Consider the following 16,822-nt stretch of genomic DNA (forward strand, 5'->3'; position numbering starts at 1 on the left):
AATGTTTGTTGGTTCAGTCAGGCAATGTGTGGACCAAAACATCGCCTACTATTTGAAACATCGCCCATGGGGGGGGGGGGGGTTAGGATGGGCGGGGTATCAGCCGAATCCGGTAATACATTTGCCTAGACATGATTTAAGGCGCTGCATATTTTGAAATTTAAATATATGTACTACCCCTTTTCATAATAACATTTTCTATAGTATCAATTACAATTTTGAGCGGTAAAAACAAGACTGTCAACTTTTAGCTGACATTGTGGAGTATGGAGGGAGTGTGCATGCATGTCTCTGGATTGATAAAATACTCTTCTGTGTTGCAAGTGAACCTGAACTTGTATTTGATGAGAAGATGTATGTTGGTCATTATAAAGATGTATTGAATTTGAATCCGTGACACCTGGCGGCCATTCATTTATAAAATACATTGCACATAAAGTGAATATGATTATGACAAAAAATACTTTCTCAATATTGAAAACGACAACGGAAATTGAATTTTACCCATATTTTCAAATGCGCATTTGTCGAATTGAAATACAAAATACGTTATAGAAAATTACATTAGCTGCGGTACGTAATACGGCCATTTATTATTTATTTATTTACGAACGTCCCCGTGAATATATCACAATATGTGATGAATTCAACATTGCCAAGTGCACAAATCTAAATTGAAAATTGATATATTGAAATCAAAGTTTCAATATTCAACGTGTTTTGATAGGACCCGACCTAGTTTCGACGTATACGCAAAGGGACCGACATATCCTGTGGCAGTCAAAACATTGTGGGGCTAGGGATCAACCAACAACATTTCAAAATGGTATTTGGGTAGAGGGCGTGTCACCTTGTCAGTTTATTGCTAGTAAATGCTTCACCTTCAAATTTATTTCGTGGACGTAATGCGGAATAATTCTCCTGAATTTTCTTTTCAGTTTGATCTTGACACGACCTTCAATATGTAGTTCAATTCCTATGCCGACTTAATTTGTAACCGCGAGACTGTTTTATTCGTAATGTGACATTGTATTCATTTTATTAGCAACAAAGGACAATATATAAAATCAGTGTAACGAGTACAGCGCTTATCACTGCACCAACCCCAACCACCGTGACTATTACGGGCAAGCTTCGTACTGTTTTATGCGCTGTTTTGTCCTGTGTCAGTGCATGGAGGTAAAAAAAGAGAAGGTACCCGATATATTTGAGTTGTAAGCGAGAGGTATCCAGCAGCATCTCGGACCTATACGCGTGAGGTACCCGATATATTTGAGTTATACGTGAGAGGTACCCAGCAGCACCTGGGACCTATACGCGTAAGGTACCCGATATGTTTGAGTTATACGTGAGAGGTACCCAGCAGCACCTGGGACATATACGCGTGGGGTACCCGATATGTTTGAGGTATACGTGAGAGGTACCCAGCAGCACCTGGGACATATACGCGTGGGGTACCCGATATGTTTGAGTTATACGTAAGAGGTACCCAGCAGCACCTGGGACCTATACGCGTAAGGTACCCGATATGTTTGAGTTATACGTGAGAGGTACCTAGCAGCACCTGAAACCTATACGTGTTAGGTACCCGATATGTTTGAGTTATACGTGAGAGATACCCAGCAGCACCTGGGACATATACGCGTGGGGTACCCGATATGTTTGAGGTATACGTGAGAGGTACCCAGCAGCACCTGGGACATATACGCGTGGGGTACCCGATATGTTTGAGTTATACGTAAGAGGTACCCAGCAGCACCTGGGACATATACGCGTGGGGTACCCGATATGTTTGAGTTATACGTAAGAGGTACCCAGCAGCACCTAGGACCTATACGCGTGAGGTACCCGATATGTTTGAGTTATACGTGAGAGGTACCCAGCAGCACCTCGGACCTATACGCGTGAGGTACCCGATAGATTTGAGTTATACGTGAGAGGTACCCAGCAGCACCTGAAACCTATACGCGTGAGGTATCCGATATGTTTGAGTTATACGTGAGAGGTACCCAGCAGCACCTAGGACCTATACGCGTGAGGTACCCGATAGATTTGAGTTATACGTGAGAGGTACCCAGCAGCACCTGAAACCTATACGCGTGAGGTATCCGATATGTTTGAGTTATACGTGAGAGGTACCCAGCAGCACCTGGGACCTATACGCGTGAGGTACCCGGTAGATTTGAGTTATACGTGAGAGGTACGTAGCAGCACCTGGGACCTATACGCGTGAGGTATCCAATATGTTTGAGTTATACGTGAGAGATACCCAGCAGCACCTGGGACCTATACGCGTGAGGTACCCGATAGATTTGAGTTATACGTGAGAGATACCCAGCAGCACCTGGGACATATACGCGTGAGGTACCCGATAGATTTGAGTTATACGTGAGAGATACCCAGCAGCACCTGAGACATTTACGCGTGAGGTACCCGATATGTTTGAGTTATACGTGAGAGATACCCAGCAGCACCTGGGACATATACGCGTGAGGTACCCGATCGATTTGACTTATGCGCTAGGTACCCAACATATCCTGGGACCTATACGCGGGCGGTACCAGGCAGAAATGTAGGGATATGAAAATTAACTTGATACCTGATAGATACGCGAAAGGTATGCAAGAAAACTAATTTGCATGTCAATTACGTAAGTACTCGAGTTACACGCAGCGTATACGCGGGACTTATACGCGTGAGGTACCCGATAGATTTGAGTTATGCGCTAGGTACCCGATATGTTTGAGTTATACGTGAGAGATACCCAGCAGCACCTGGGACCTATACGCGTGAGGTACTCGATATGTTTGAGATATACGTGAGAGGTACCCAGCAGCACCTGGGACCTATACGCGTGAGGTACCCGATAGATTTAAGTTATACGTGAGAGGTACCCAGCAGCACCTGGATCCTATACGCGTGAGGTATCTGATATGTTTGAGTTATACGTGAGAGGTACCCAGCAGCACCTGGGACCTATACGCGTGAGGTAACCGATATGTTTGAGTTATACGTGAGAGGTACCTAGCAGCACCTGGGACCTATACGCGTGAGGTACCCGATATGTTTGAGTTATACATGAGAGGTACCCAGCAGCACCTGGAACCTATATGCGTGAGGTATCCGATATGTTTGAGTTATACGTGAGAGGTACCCAGCAGCACCTGGGACATATACGCGTGAGGTACCCGATATGTTTGAGTTATACGTGAGAGGTACCCAGCAGCACCTGGGACATATACGCGTGGGGTACCCGATATGTTTGAGTTATACGTGAGAGGTACCCAGCAGCACCTGGGACCTATACGCGTAAGGTACCCGATATGTTTGAGTTATACGTGAGAGGTACCCAGCAGCACCTGGGACATATACGCGTGGGGTATCCGATATGTTTGAGGTATACGTGAGAGGTACCCAGCAGCACCTGGGACATATACGCGTGGGGTACCCGATATGTTTGAGTTATACGTAAGAGGTACCCAGCAGCACCTGGGACCTATACGCGTAAGGTACCCGATATGTTTGAGTTATACGTGAGAGGTACCTAGCAGCACCTGAAACCTATACGTGTTAGGTACCCGATATGTTTGAGTTATACGTGAGAGATACCCAGCAGCACCTGGGACATATACGCGTGGGGTACCCGATATGTTTGAGGTATACGTGAGAGGTACCCAGCAGCACCTGGGACATATACGCGTGGGGTACCCGATATGTTTGAGTTATACGTAAGAGGTACCCAGCAGCACCTGGGACATATACGCGTGGGGTACCCGATATGTTTGAGTTATACGTAAGAGGTACCCAGCAGCACCTAGGACCTATACGCGTGAGGTACCCGATATGTTTGAGTTATACGTGAGAGGTACCCAGCAGCACCTCGGACCTATACGCGTGAGGTACCCGATAGATTTGAGTTATACGTGAGAGGTACCCAGCAGCACCTGAAACCTATACGCGTGAGGTATCCGATATGTTTGAGTTATACGTGAGAGGTACCCAGCAGCACCTAGGACCTATACGCGTGAGGTACCCGATAGATTTGAGTTATACGTGAGAGGTACCCAGCAGCACCTGAAACCTATACGCGTGAGGTATCCGATATGTTTGAGTTATATGTGAGAGGTACCCAGCAGCACCTGGGACCTATACGCGTGAGGTACCCGGTAGATTTGAGTTATACGTGAGAGGTACGTAGCAGCACCTGGGACCTATACGCGTGAGGTATCCAATATGTTTGAGTTATACGTGAGAGATACCCAGCAGCACCTGGGACCTATACGCGTGAGGTACCCGATAGATTTGAGTTATACGTGAGAGATACCCAGCAGCACCTGGGACATATACGCGTGAGGTACCCGATAGATTTGAGTTATACGTGAGAGATACCCAGCAGCACCTGGGACATTTACGCGTGAGGTACCCGATATGTTTGAGTTATACGTGAGAGATACCCAGCAGCACCTGGGACATATACGCGTGAGGTACCCGATCGATTTGACTTATGCGCTAGGTACCCAACATATCCTGGGACCTATACGCGGGCGGTACCAGGCAGAAATGTAGGGATATGAAAATTAACTTGATACCTGATAGATACGCGAAAGGTATGCAAGAAAACTAATTTGCATGTCAATTACGTAAGTACTCGAGTTACACGCAGCGTATACGCGGGACTTATACGCGTGAGGTACCCGATAGATTTGAGTTATGCGCTAGGTACCCGATATGTTTGAGTTATACGTGAGAGATACCCAGCAGCACCTGGGACCTATACGCGTGAGGTACTCGATATGTTTGAGATATACGTGAGAGGTACCCAGCAGCACCTGGGACCTATACGCGTGAGGTACCCGATAGATTTAAGTTATACGTGAGAGGTACCCAGCAGCACCTGGATCCTATACGCGTGAGGTATCTGATATGTTTGAGTTATACGTGAGAGGTACCCAGCAGCACCTGGGACCTATACGCGTGAGGTAACCGATATGTTTGAGTTATACGTGAGAGGTACCTAGCAGCACCTGGGACCTATACGCGTGAGGTACCCGATATGTTTGAGTTATACATGAGAGGTACCCAGCAGCACCTGGAACCTATATGCGTGAGGTATCCGATATGTTTGAGTTATACGTGAGAGGTACCCAGCAGCACCTGGGACATATACGCGTGAGGTACCCGATATGTTTGAGTTATACGTGAGAGGTACCCAGCAGCACCTGGGACATATACGCGTGGGGTACCCGATATGTTTGAGTTATACGTGAGAGGTACCCAGCAGCACCTGGGACATATACGCGTGAGGTACCCGATATGTTTGAGTTATACGTGAGAGGTACCCAGCAGCACCTGGGACATATACGCGTGGGGTACCCGATATGTTTGAGTTATACGTGAGAGGTACCCAGCAGCACCTGGGACCTATACGCGTGAGGTACCCGATAGATTTGAGTTATACGTGAGAGGTACCCAGCAGCACCTGGGACCTATACGCGTGAGGTACCCGATATGTTTGAGTTATACGTGGGAGGTACCCAGCAGCACCTGGGACCTATACGCGTGAGGTACCCGATAGATTTGAGTTATACGTGAGAGGTACCCAGCAGCACCTGGAACCTATACGCGTGAGGTATCCGATATGTTTGAGTTATACGTGAGAGGTACCCAGCAGCACCTGGGACCTATACGCGTGAGGTACCCGATATGTTTGAGTTATACGTGAGAGATACCCAGCAGCACCTGGGACATTTACGCGTGAGGTACCCGATATGTTTGAGTTATACGTGAGAGATACCCAGCAGCACCTGGGACATATACGCGTGAGGTACCCGATCGATTTGACTTATGCGCTAGGTACCCAACATATCCTGGGACCTATACGCTGGCGGTACCAGGCAGAAATGTAGGGATATGAAAATTAACTTGATACCTGATAGATACGCGAAAGGTATGCAACAAAACTAATTTGCATGTCAATTACGTAAGTACTCGAGTTACACGCGGCGTATACGCGGGAACTATACCCGACAGAGGGAAAATGTCCATACGGGTAGCTAGATAATTTTGTCCACGTTCGACCTCAAGAAAACTAGCGTTACGTACGGTTTAAATTCCGGGAAAACAACATCGTAAAACATGTCATTTTTGTTGCCTGTTTAATATACATGTCTCGGTTGGCAAATTTGAAAGAGCAACTAATATTTATCAAGCTGGTATTTTTTACAGATTTTATTTTACATTAGTTCGTTTCAGTTTAACACACATGGTCTTGCTGGAGTCTTCATCCGTTGTATATTTCTTACTAGGCGTACTGTTGATTATAGTTACTGGTGTCTCGGTGGATGGACGACAGATAATTTCGCAACTACTGTGACTTTCCTTTTTCCTCACTATATGGAAGCCACAAATCATGAAAATTCACCCATATTCTGTTGTTATCCTTCTGGCAGAGTGATACTTAATAAACTACTAAACCAACGTCGGCGGAAACGTGGCCTAAAAAATGCTGCTTAGATCAAACAGCTTGTATGTTACAAATATTCTTACTGTAATTCAGATTGTTATTTGATTAAAGCATTGCCTTCTCTTCTTTGAATATTTCGACAGCTCTTTTGTAGACTTCAACATCATAACGTAAAATCTTTTCTACTTCCGGATCGTCTAACATTTTTTTCATCAACTCATTTCTGAGTGTTTTGTTATGGCTTTCGTTCATGTCGGCTTGTTGTGATGTCCACTTACTCTCCTTGCACGCACCGAATGGCAAACCGTATGCCTTCTCCAACAAATCAAAAGTCACGTCTATTTCAGTTGATAAGCCAATGACTGTGAACCAATTATGCATATTTTTCAGTGTGTAACCCAAAAAGGCGTCTTTTTCTTTTTCGGTTAATATGTCCTTAAAATAGCGTTCAAACTTCAGCCAGCATTCTGGCGTCTTCTTGCGTGTTTCATATTTATCAGAACACAGATCAACATCGCTAAACAATTGTTCAGTAAAATGACTTCCAACGCGTATTGCCCACTGGTTGATAGTCATGTTATACGACCCGTGCGGTTTGCATATGTGATCCCGAGTGTAGTTCATACAATACATATAATGCGATACCATGCGTTCATATGGTTCTCTTAACACGGTAAAGTACGAACATGGTTGAGAGAGATGACTGCAAATTCCGAATGTATATCCACCTCGAAAAAATACATTTTTAGGCATTACTGAAGGTAACCGTCTGTAGATTGACTCGAAGTCGCTATAAGTCGTTAGTGTTTGGTTGTTGGCAGACGAGCTATTTGTTAACAAGATGAGCTCTTTTATACAATGTTTTAATGTCTTTCCTGCGGATTTGTGATTGTGAACAAACGCTATGGGGTTGTCTCGTTGTAGAAACTGGTTATGGGTTCCAACCGTGTAATAATTTGGAATGACATTGGTTTTGTTTATCCAAGGATATATGGAAAACAGCCGTGAAATGTCATTTTTGTGCTCACTGCTACTGGTCATAGTCCTGCTGGATAGATTGCTACTGAACATACGTGACTGGGCGTCATTGTTGTACCAGGAAACCTCAACGAGTAGAACTGTGATGCAAACTGAGAATATTAAACAGCCACAATATCTGAAGGTCATGGTCTGTAATGCGAAAAAAAAACGATAGTGATAATTTTTAATTGATATCCGACTACCGAATAATATTAATTCTAATAACTGTAACTATAATAAAAATGTACTATTCGTGACAATGAAAATATCATAAATGTTTTTCGGAAATGCTCAATTATGAACGGACGAAATTATAACATGGCCAACGAACGATAGAACTATAATAAGCTACGTAAGCTACATTCATTTGATGTTTGCATTCAACCGTGACTTACCGGACAAATAGGATATTTGTTGGTTTATTGTTTCCCAGGTAACTTGAAAAATCGTCAAAGTATTTGAAATCAGGTTGCAGAGAATACTAGCTGGTTTAGCTATGTTGTATCCGCGTACCCTCAATGTAAACCAATCCATGCCTACACCATAGTATCAGACTACTTATTAGTGTTAGGGTGATTGTAAGAACTCGTTGGTGCGTAAGGTATAACTGTCACAGATGTTGGTACCATCAGTTTTCACCCATTGAATTATTGTTTTTTTAATCTCAGGCTGTATTCCATTACAAAGCCAACACATCCATCAATAAGTATCAATTTTCTAATGTTGTGTGGCGGAAAAAACAACAAAACAAACAGTATATGATAAAATAAAACAGACTGATTTTATAATGTATCATGTTTATGAGGTTTTGATAGAAATGCAAAATGATTGTTTCATTATTTAACACTGACAATTAAATTAAAATCAAATTAATGGTGAAAATCCTTCAATATTATAAATGTTATTACAGGCACGTATTATTTTTGTATTGATACTGATTTTGGTATTTTGAGTCACAGTGATTTTTGCAAACGTGTCTTCACGAATTTAGACGTTGACAGTGGCCCCTCGCTAAGTCGCGGGTATCGGGATCTAAGCAAAAACCGCGACTTACCGATGGGTATCGTGAAGGGGTTTATGCATTGAAAATGGATAAAAATGTAGTATAATACGTTTCCTTTATTGAACAACATCACATCGTCCAAGTCCGCATGAATTCAACTCATTGTAGAGAGTTTTATAGAGCTTCATCAAAGGGGGACCGGTCGAGAAGTACGTACAGTCACGACTTCATAATCATGTCGACACCTCAAGTCAGGCCGGCGTTACCTTTTGTATCTCGGTAATTGACTGCCAGTAGGTGTTAAGTTGTCTCCTTCAGCCATTTAACAGCAAATTTAATACACCATGCAACAAACAGTTAGTTTTTACTTCAAAACTAATGGCAAAATACGATAGAATTTTTGGGAGCCATCCAACAACCCACCATATAGCGTCACATATACACATTATTACATCATGTCCTGTCTATTTTCAACGTCATCCAAGTGAATTAGGATACATCGAATAATGTTTGGAACGATCCTCCCCTTTTAGAAAATGCCCCTCGCTGTGAAACTGCTGTTTTGTCTTTGCTATATTGATAGTATTATGACACTTTTACCATAGGTTCCTATAGCAGAGATACGATGCCATATCTCAAATAATATAGTCTGGTGACATATGCTGAAAAAAAAATAATATATTGTAAATGATGGGGGTACGTTTCGGCGTCCAGAATTATTGGAAAAAATCGTAGTTTTAAAAAGTGTCAAAAAACTAAATTTTTCATGATCGAAAATGGCCAGCAGCCTGAATCAAGGGGGATTCGCATAGAGTTCTGGGTAAATCAAGGAAATACTCGCTGTTACGGCACGCCTGATTGGCTGAAAATGAGTATGCGCACTTGATTTACCCAGAACTCTGTGCGAATCCCCCTTGATTCTGGCTGCTGGCCATTTTCGATCATGAAATTTTCGGATATCACCAGAAAACTCGCGATTTGTGCAGTTTTGAATAAAACCAAGTTAGCGATTATGAACAATGGTTATTAACGTAACACCTGACCCCCTCTGCACTTTTTGTTTCGCATTTTAAGGTAAGAAATCGACATTTGAAACCGACAGGGTGTCGATTTACTAGGTGCCGTGTTTCACAACTTGTTTATTTATATACGTATAGCGGATGATTTTTATAAAAAAATTAGTATTTATTGATTTTCAGCCCCCAAGTGACTGTGGCGACACCGATGCCAGCTGACCGTCTGACGATACTGTCTCTCAACGGAAGAGCGTCGGCGCATTTCAGATATTGTTGGTTACGCCAGAATCTGGAACTGTGAACCAAACTGCTTCTTGTCAAGCAATTGTTTCTCGTTCACCGACTACGGTTTTGAACAACTGTGAAATTAACGTGTCTTTACCCGTCTTTACCTGTGGCTACAACATCAGTTCCAAGAAATCGTCCGTTGTCGGACGGTCAGTAAATGACCAACTTAGCTGGACTGTAGTGTCCATTCTTAAGAAAGCAAGCAAGTTTATAATGAGTTCGTATTTATTACCGTGATTACCGTTACAATATTGTTATAAATTTATGTCCATTTGCTGTTTCATTAAAACGTAATTTGTGGATATACTTGGTGACATTCGTTTGTCTCACAGTCACTTGGGGGCTGAAAATCAATAAATACTAATTTTCAATAAAAATCATCCGCTATACGTATATAAATAAACAAGTTGTGAAACACGGCACCTAGTAAATCGACACCCTGTCGGTTTCAAATGTCGATTTCTTACCTTAAAATGCAAAACAAAAAGTGCAGAGGGGGTCAGGTGTTATGTTAATAACCATTGTTCATAATCGCTAACTTGGTTTCATTCAAAACGGCACAAATCGCGAGTTTTCTGGTGATATCCGACAATTTCATGATCGAAAATGGCCAGCAGCCAGAATCAAGGGGGATTCGCGCAGAGTTATGGGTAAATCAAGTGCGCATACTCATTTTCAGCCAATGAGGCGTGCCGTAACAGCGAGTATTTCCTTGATTTACCCAGAACTCTATGCGAATCCCCCTTGATTCTGGCTGCTGGCCATTTTCGTTCATGAAATCGTCGGATATCATCAGAAAACGCGGGATTTGTGCAGTTTTGAATAAAACCAAGTTTAGCAATTATGAACAATGGTTATTAACGTAACACCTGATCCCCTCTAAAAATTTTGTTTCGCATTTTAAGGTAAGAAATCGACATTTGAAACCGACAGGGTGTCGATTTACTCGGTGCCGTGTTTCACAACTTGTTTATTTATATACGTATAGCGGATGATTTTTTTTGTGAAAATTAGTATTTATTGATTTTCAGCCCCCAAGTGACTGTGGTTTGTCTATAGATCCCTGTCACTGACGTCATGTGGTACCGGTCGTGTGAGAGATGTTGACGCGTTTGCGTCATTTAGAATCCTCCGTATAAATCCGCACCAGTAAAAAGGCCCGTATCGAAACCCGGGTGAAATCGAATAGGTTTTCTTTTGGGCCAGACGAGCGAAAAATAACATAACTAAAGACTTTTTTTTCATATAAGGTATATGATAAAACCTTTATGGACTGGATACGGCTAGTCCATAAAGAATAATGGAGCACTAGTTCTTACTGTAGACACATATATTCATAATATAACTTATTAGAGAAGTCGCCGGGTGTCTCCATTTGTCTCTTTGAATGTATGTTCACAAGTCTTTACCATCATTTCAATTCTGATCGCATCCCTCTTTGTTACATTGTCGTGAGTGTAAGTACGGGGCACGGATAAGTAGGCGCAATATGTAACCTCACGAGGATTTCGGTTATAATAGTTCTCCCAATGGTTATATTATCGGTATAAAACGTTCGTAAACTCTCATATAGTGTTGTATTACATCATCTGTAGGGCCACCCGTGCCGCGCAACTCAACTCTATAAAACATTTTGTTCCTAATTATTTCGTTCCTTTTTAATCTTTATGTATGTTTACCTGGTTGATATCGTAGTTATAGGTCGAAACTGACAATACACAATTTCTATAAACTACGCTCTCTAGTGACAGGACGCATCTGTGACGTCAAAATGACGTATCCTCGGGCGGAGCTACGTCACAAGATGTTCAAAGTTGCTAAGACATGCACCACTGTACCATGCATTTCTATGGGCTTTGCGCGAGCTGCTGTGGGACGCTGGTCGAAGAGCCCGTAAAAATAGCTAAATTCTAGAAAACTGAACAACCAAATTTATATATGCTACGCACGCAGGGCTAATCTTGTTACACTGTTCAGGGGAGTCTCAACAACCATCCCAAAGTACCGTTTTCTCAGAGTTTTCGGCCTTTGTTTTCACCGCGATGGTTGCCAGACGGTGAAAATGGTGACAGCCCTATGTTCAGAAAAATTGAAAAATATTTATTACGCCTCCTCTGCCAACATTTTTTATATAACAAAAAAAAAATTATATTTAACGCAGTATTTACATCTCCTCGAAAATATACATTCAACAGATGTCGGTAAATTGTTCTGCCATCAGTGACAATTAGATTTGAGAAAAAAATTGAAAAAATCGAGGCAAGACCTTTAAATGTTTAATGGACTATGTAGTTCTCTTAGGTCTTTGGTATAGGTTATCCCCAAATATTATTTAAAAGAATAGTGCGACTGGAAAATAAATAAATAAAATAAATAAACAAACAAGGCCAATAAACATTCAAATAAAAAAATTAAAAGGAAAAAACAAGAGCAATACAAAATGAAAAAGAAAAAAAATGAGAGGAAGAAAAATAAAAAAAACGAGGCCAATAAAAATTGAAACAAGAAACTGAACGAAAAAAAACAATACAGAAAAATGGTGCAATCTACTTGGGTTGGTCTAAATTCTATCACGAAGATATTTTTGCGACAATATCTCCTAATTGAATTGTCACTATTTTGTATGAAGATTATATATACATTTCAATGTTTTGTTTTATACAAATTGTTTGTGAAATATAGCGAACTGCACATTTGAAAACATAATCCAAAGATGGATATTTAAATATTTAAGACAATTGTAGCTAATTCTGTTAAAATGTCCATATGGAAATTGACCCCCTAGAAAAATGAGTTTTGCTTGGAAAATAAGCATAAGCCTATGCGATCAATAATATAATTAGTTTTAGTTTATTGGGGTCACTGTAATGTTTTCTTTTCAAACAAACAGATAAAGAAACAAACTGATTGTGACGAGCGTGGAGTTGGCGAAGTATTCGATTCAAGTCAGATTATCGTCAGACTTATTTGATCAAAGCATTTTTTTTTAAATATCTTGTCCAAATGTGACCCAACTTGGTAGAACCATTCTTCGCTAATACCTGATGAGGTATGCACTCTACAATTTCGAGTTTCGACTCAATTAACACGTTCATTTGCATATTTAATTATTACATCTAATATTTGTATATTTGTTGCTAATATATTTTGAACTGTAAATATCACCTAATTTAATAGAGATGTACTAAACGTTCAGCTATCAGAGATATAGTTTTGCTTTTTAATTTAAATAATTAATGAACTCATTAGCAAATTAAATTAGACATGCTGGCCAATGCTGCCCTGCTGTACAAACATCAGCAGGAAGTTTTACCAAATGGAGTCATTTTCATAGGGCCTTCTGAACATCGGGCCGTAACCAGTGAAAATACCCGGATATCTACCCCTGAGAATATGGATGAAGGCAATACGTTCAAATGGACTATATAATGTGTTTGGTTGTGTAATCGTTTAAAATATATTCAAATAGAAATTGTTATGGAAGACTACAGATCAAACCGATATCGACGCTTTGAACGTTATAAAAGCGCTTCGTCACTTGAGGGCGCGCTTTGTAGGAAAGCTGTTAAACTGTAGCGAACATTTCCGTACAACAAAACACAAATGAAACCACTGTGATGCTCAGAAGATTTATTTCTTTGTCATTTTTAGAGAGTTTTAAGTCCCATTTGAAGAGCATTTGAGCAACTACTGAACTATTTATTATTCAGCAATTGCATCAATGCGTCGTAACACTGAGTGTGGAGTACCTGCTGAACGTTTTAGGCAGACTGCCATTCTGAAAACGAAAAGAAGGAAAAAGGAGAAAGTTTTTAAATGCTATGTCAAGATCAAAATACTACAAATATATGAACAGCCTTGCCTCACGCCCTCGCCCCACGGGATACATACATAAGTTGGTACTTGTATTTTCAACGATGAGAGCGCACAACTGATATTACTCATCGTCGCGTTTCTGTAGTTTCTTCGGTCATCGATTTTTTCATTCATCGGTTTCTCATGAATTCCGCCATACCAGTAAGGATATTTTGCAATATTCGCCATGTATTTCTTATTTACCTAAGGGGAAGTTGGTGAAGATAAAGTAAATTACGAATCTAAACATTTGCAGCCGGGTTACTAGACCCCAGGGACTAGAGGGACCATCCCCCGGGACCATCCCTGATCAACCCGAGCATTTGAAGAACCATTAGTTGCGCATGCGTACTAGTCACTAGTGACATGATACTTTATTCGATGGGGTGGCAACCATGTTCCGATCTCGAATCACTTTCTGGCATGAACGTATATTTTTGCATATATTACACAATAATTTGCATGACTTTTACATACAAATTTCCATAACTACTCGTATATTGTACCCGTAATTTGGTAGAATATTTAAGTGATCTATACCATACGCCATCCAGCGCACACAAAAGAAAGACACAACCTGAAAGTACAAAACACCTACACTCCATTCGTCTTCCCACTTGACATGGTTATAGTGCGCCTCTTTCATTAGAATACGTCTCAAAATGGCCTGGTTCTCGTGTGTAATGATTAGTAGCTCTCTTTGACGTTTTGTCTGATTCAAACTACAAAAAGACAAACATTTTCAATCACGTCATTAGAAAATTAGATATGGCAATGGCGGTGCTGATAAAATTCGATGGTCATACTTGGATACCGAAACGTGGCACCTTGAACGTTCCCTGTAGCCGTATAATAGTATTTTATTGTCTGACTGTGTAAGTATAATATGATTCAGTACCTTTTTTGTTCATAAGCATTTCTGTTGTCCACCCGACCTCTGGTTCTCATGATATGGGACATCTTTTCTAAAAGAATGCGGTTGTCTCGCTCGATGGTTGCTAACCGTTCTTCTTCCATCTACGACAAAAAAAATATACGCCAAACGTATGTAGACATGAATCAAAACACAGTCACGTGATCATGATGAAGATTGCCAAACATTTTCAACACACGTGACCCCGTTGAAAGGTATATTTTTCCCGCCAAAAAGTTGGTGCCGGACTGTGTACATTTGTATGTATATTTCTATAATTACATTGTAGGTTTGGACAAATTGGACCACATCGATGTCATCTTCGCCAGCCAAGGACCATTTATTCGGCCGACGCCTCAACGTTCGTGGGCCCGCTATGAATGGCCGGCTTTAGTGAAACCGTGCGATTCGGATGACGCATCGATCAGTGGCGGATCTAGGGGAGGGTTCGATTTTAAAGTTTGGACCCCCGATAAAAAAATCCTGTATCCGCCCATGTCGATGTATACGTGATTATATTCGTCCAGTAAATAAACGAAAAAATAATTGCGTTTCCGAAGTCACCTAATAACACAGGGAGTACTAAAAAAATAAAATAAATAAAGTTTTTTTAACCCCTTCTGTGTAATATACTGTTCTTCGTGTCAATGGTCACCGCCGTTTATTTACGGTAGGTCCCGCTTATCCGTTACGTTCATCAATAATAAAGATTATTTAACAAACATTAAATTTACATATTCTTATCTATCATTGAGATAGTCTGGTTATAATAAATAATGTTTATCGCTTCTAGCAACTTTCACCAATTTTAGTATAGTCTCGATGCTCAGTGCACAGTGGTGTGTATATTACTTTGTATATATGTATAGTGCGCATATTGTAGTTTCAAATCGTATTCAAGACGACGGCCCCATACAACGGTAAATTAATGTCAATAATAATAAATAAAAGTGTTAATTACTCGCGTCTTACCTGTAGTTTCTTGAGTTTAAACTGTAAATGCATGTATATATGGGGCGGTTTGTTGTCTATTACAGGCTTGGCTGAAATGAAAAAAAAAAGCGTCGTAATATATGTACTAATTTACGGCTTATCCCGATTGCAGTAAAAACAAACAAAAAACATTCCACGTGCCTCGACAGTTAAAACTAAAACAGTAAAACAGTGCTGGCTGACTCTTCAAAGCTTGCTTAGGATATGAGTTGTTCTTCATCATCGGCGTTTCATAAAATTAAATCCAGAATAAATGTCGTACTTCTGTATTATTCACAGAACATTAAAAGCCGTAATTTGCTCCCACTTACCGTTGCGTACCTTTCTCCTATGGGTATCGAATCGACTCTGGTCCCATCTTTTTTTCAACAGTTTGTTATTTGCCGGTGTTATTGGCTGGTAAGCACGATGGTGACCACGATTCATTATTATTGATATAATTTGTGCTAGTTAAAACAGTTTTTTTGTCCCCCACTGCCGAAACGGTGTGTGCGCATATGACCTGTAGCCGTTATGGAATCGAACTTTGGAATGCATTCCAGAATGGAGCGATTAGAAAGCTGTGGATCGACGCACTCACGTATTGCAGAAAACAGTTAAATGTTTTCTATTTTGCTAAATGTGACTATGCACAACGTAATTTATAAAGCTTGTTAGTGCAGACGCGTTTATTTGTAGATGTATTAAAACTTCGTTCATCAGAAATAATAGCTGACGAGGTCACACGCAATATTGACGCACGCGTTACCATACGCGTGCTACGCAGTACCCGAGCGCGCCCGTCGAGTCATGACGACACCTAGGGTCGTTCCATGTGGCGCGTGCTATGCCAGCGAGCTAACTAGCGATTTATTTACTCTAGTTTTGTAGGGATGGTTCACACTTGATTCAACATAACTTACAGATATATAGGTTTGGGTAAGTATGATTCTATTACCAAGAGTTTATAGTTATGCTAGCAGTTCCTGTGAAGTCAATGTTGAATGTCGTGTCATTTTGATATATGCCACTTTTTCATACGTCATAGGTGTAAACTGGAAAACCATATTTACAATGTCGATCAGCTTTCGATAAAGCGAGTAGTTGTATTATAAGAAAATTCGCATATACGCACGGCTCTTCTGGCTACTACTCGAAGTTTCCGCTGGTGCAGTTTTACGGGAAATAAAAGTTTTTTTTTTTTTTTACAATTTACAGTGAAAATTGAATTTTGCAGTGGATTGTGTCATCTAGTCGTTTTACAGTTTCGAAAATGTAATTTCCCTGGATTA

At 40.9% G+C, this 16,822-nt stretch overlaps 1 protein-coding gene across 1 annotated transcript; it reads right to left on the reverse strand.

Moving 5' to 3' along the window:
• Positions 1–13,508: 13,508 nt before the first annotated feature.
• Positions 13,509–15,977, reverse strand: LOC100377304 (sperm axonemal maintenance protein CFAP97D1-like). The gene is made up of 6 exons (XM_002730996.4): positions 15,863–15,977; positions 15,531–15,601; positions 14,544–14,662; positions 14,244–14,367; positions 13,682–13,849; positions 13,509–13,568 (listed from the first exon to the last, which is right to left on the reverse strand). The coding sequence occupies exons 1-6, from the start codon at positions 15,975–15,977 to the stop codon at positions 13,509–13,511; spliced, it is 657 nt and encodes a 218-aa protein (XP_002731042.1).
• Positions 15,978–16,822: the final 845 nt, after the last annotated feature.

The sequence above is a fragment of the Saccoglossus kowalevskii genome, chromosome 7, assembly GCF_978046115.1.
Source record: "Saccoglossus kowalevskii chromosome 7, keSacKowa6.1, whole genome shotgun sequence".
NCBI classification, from domain to species: Eukaryota; Metazoa; Hemichordata; class Enteropneusta; family Harrimaniidae; genus Saccoglossus; species Saccoglossus kowalevskii.

Bases quoted from the DNA above. Each gene is read 5' to 3' on its own strand.
- LOC100377304 (XM_002730996.4), bottom strand. From the start codon at position 15,977: ATGAATCGTGGTCACCATCGTGCTTACCAGCCAATAACACCGGCAAAT. The intron at 14,663-15,530 runs GTAAGACGCGAG...TTTTTGTCGTAG, and splicing joins TTAAACTCAAGAAACTACAG to ATGGAAGAAGAACGGTTAGC. The intron at 13,850-14,243 runs GTAGGTGTTTTG...ACTTCCCCTTAG, and splicing joins AGTGGGAAGACGAATGGAGT to GTAAATAAGAAATACATGGC.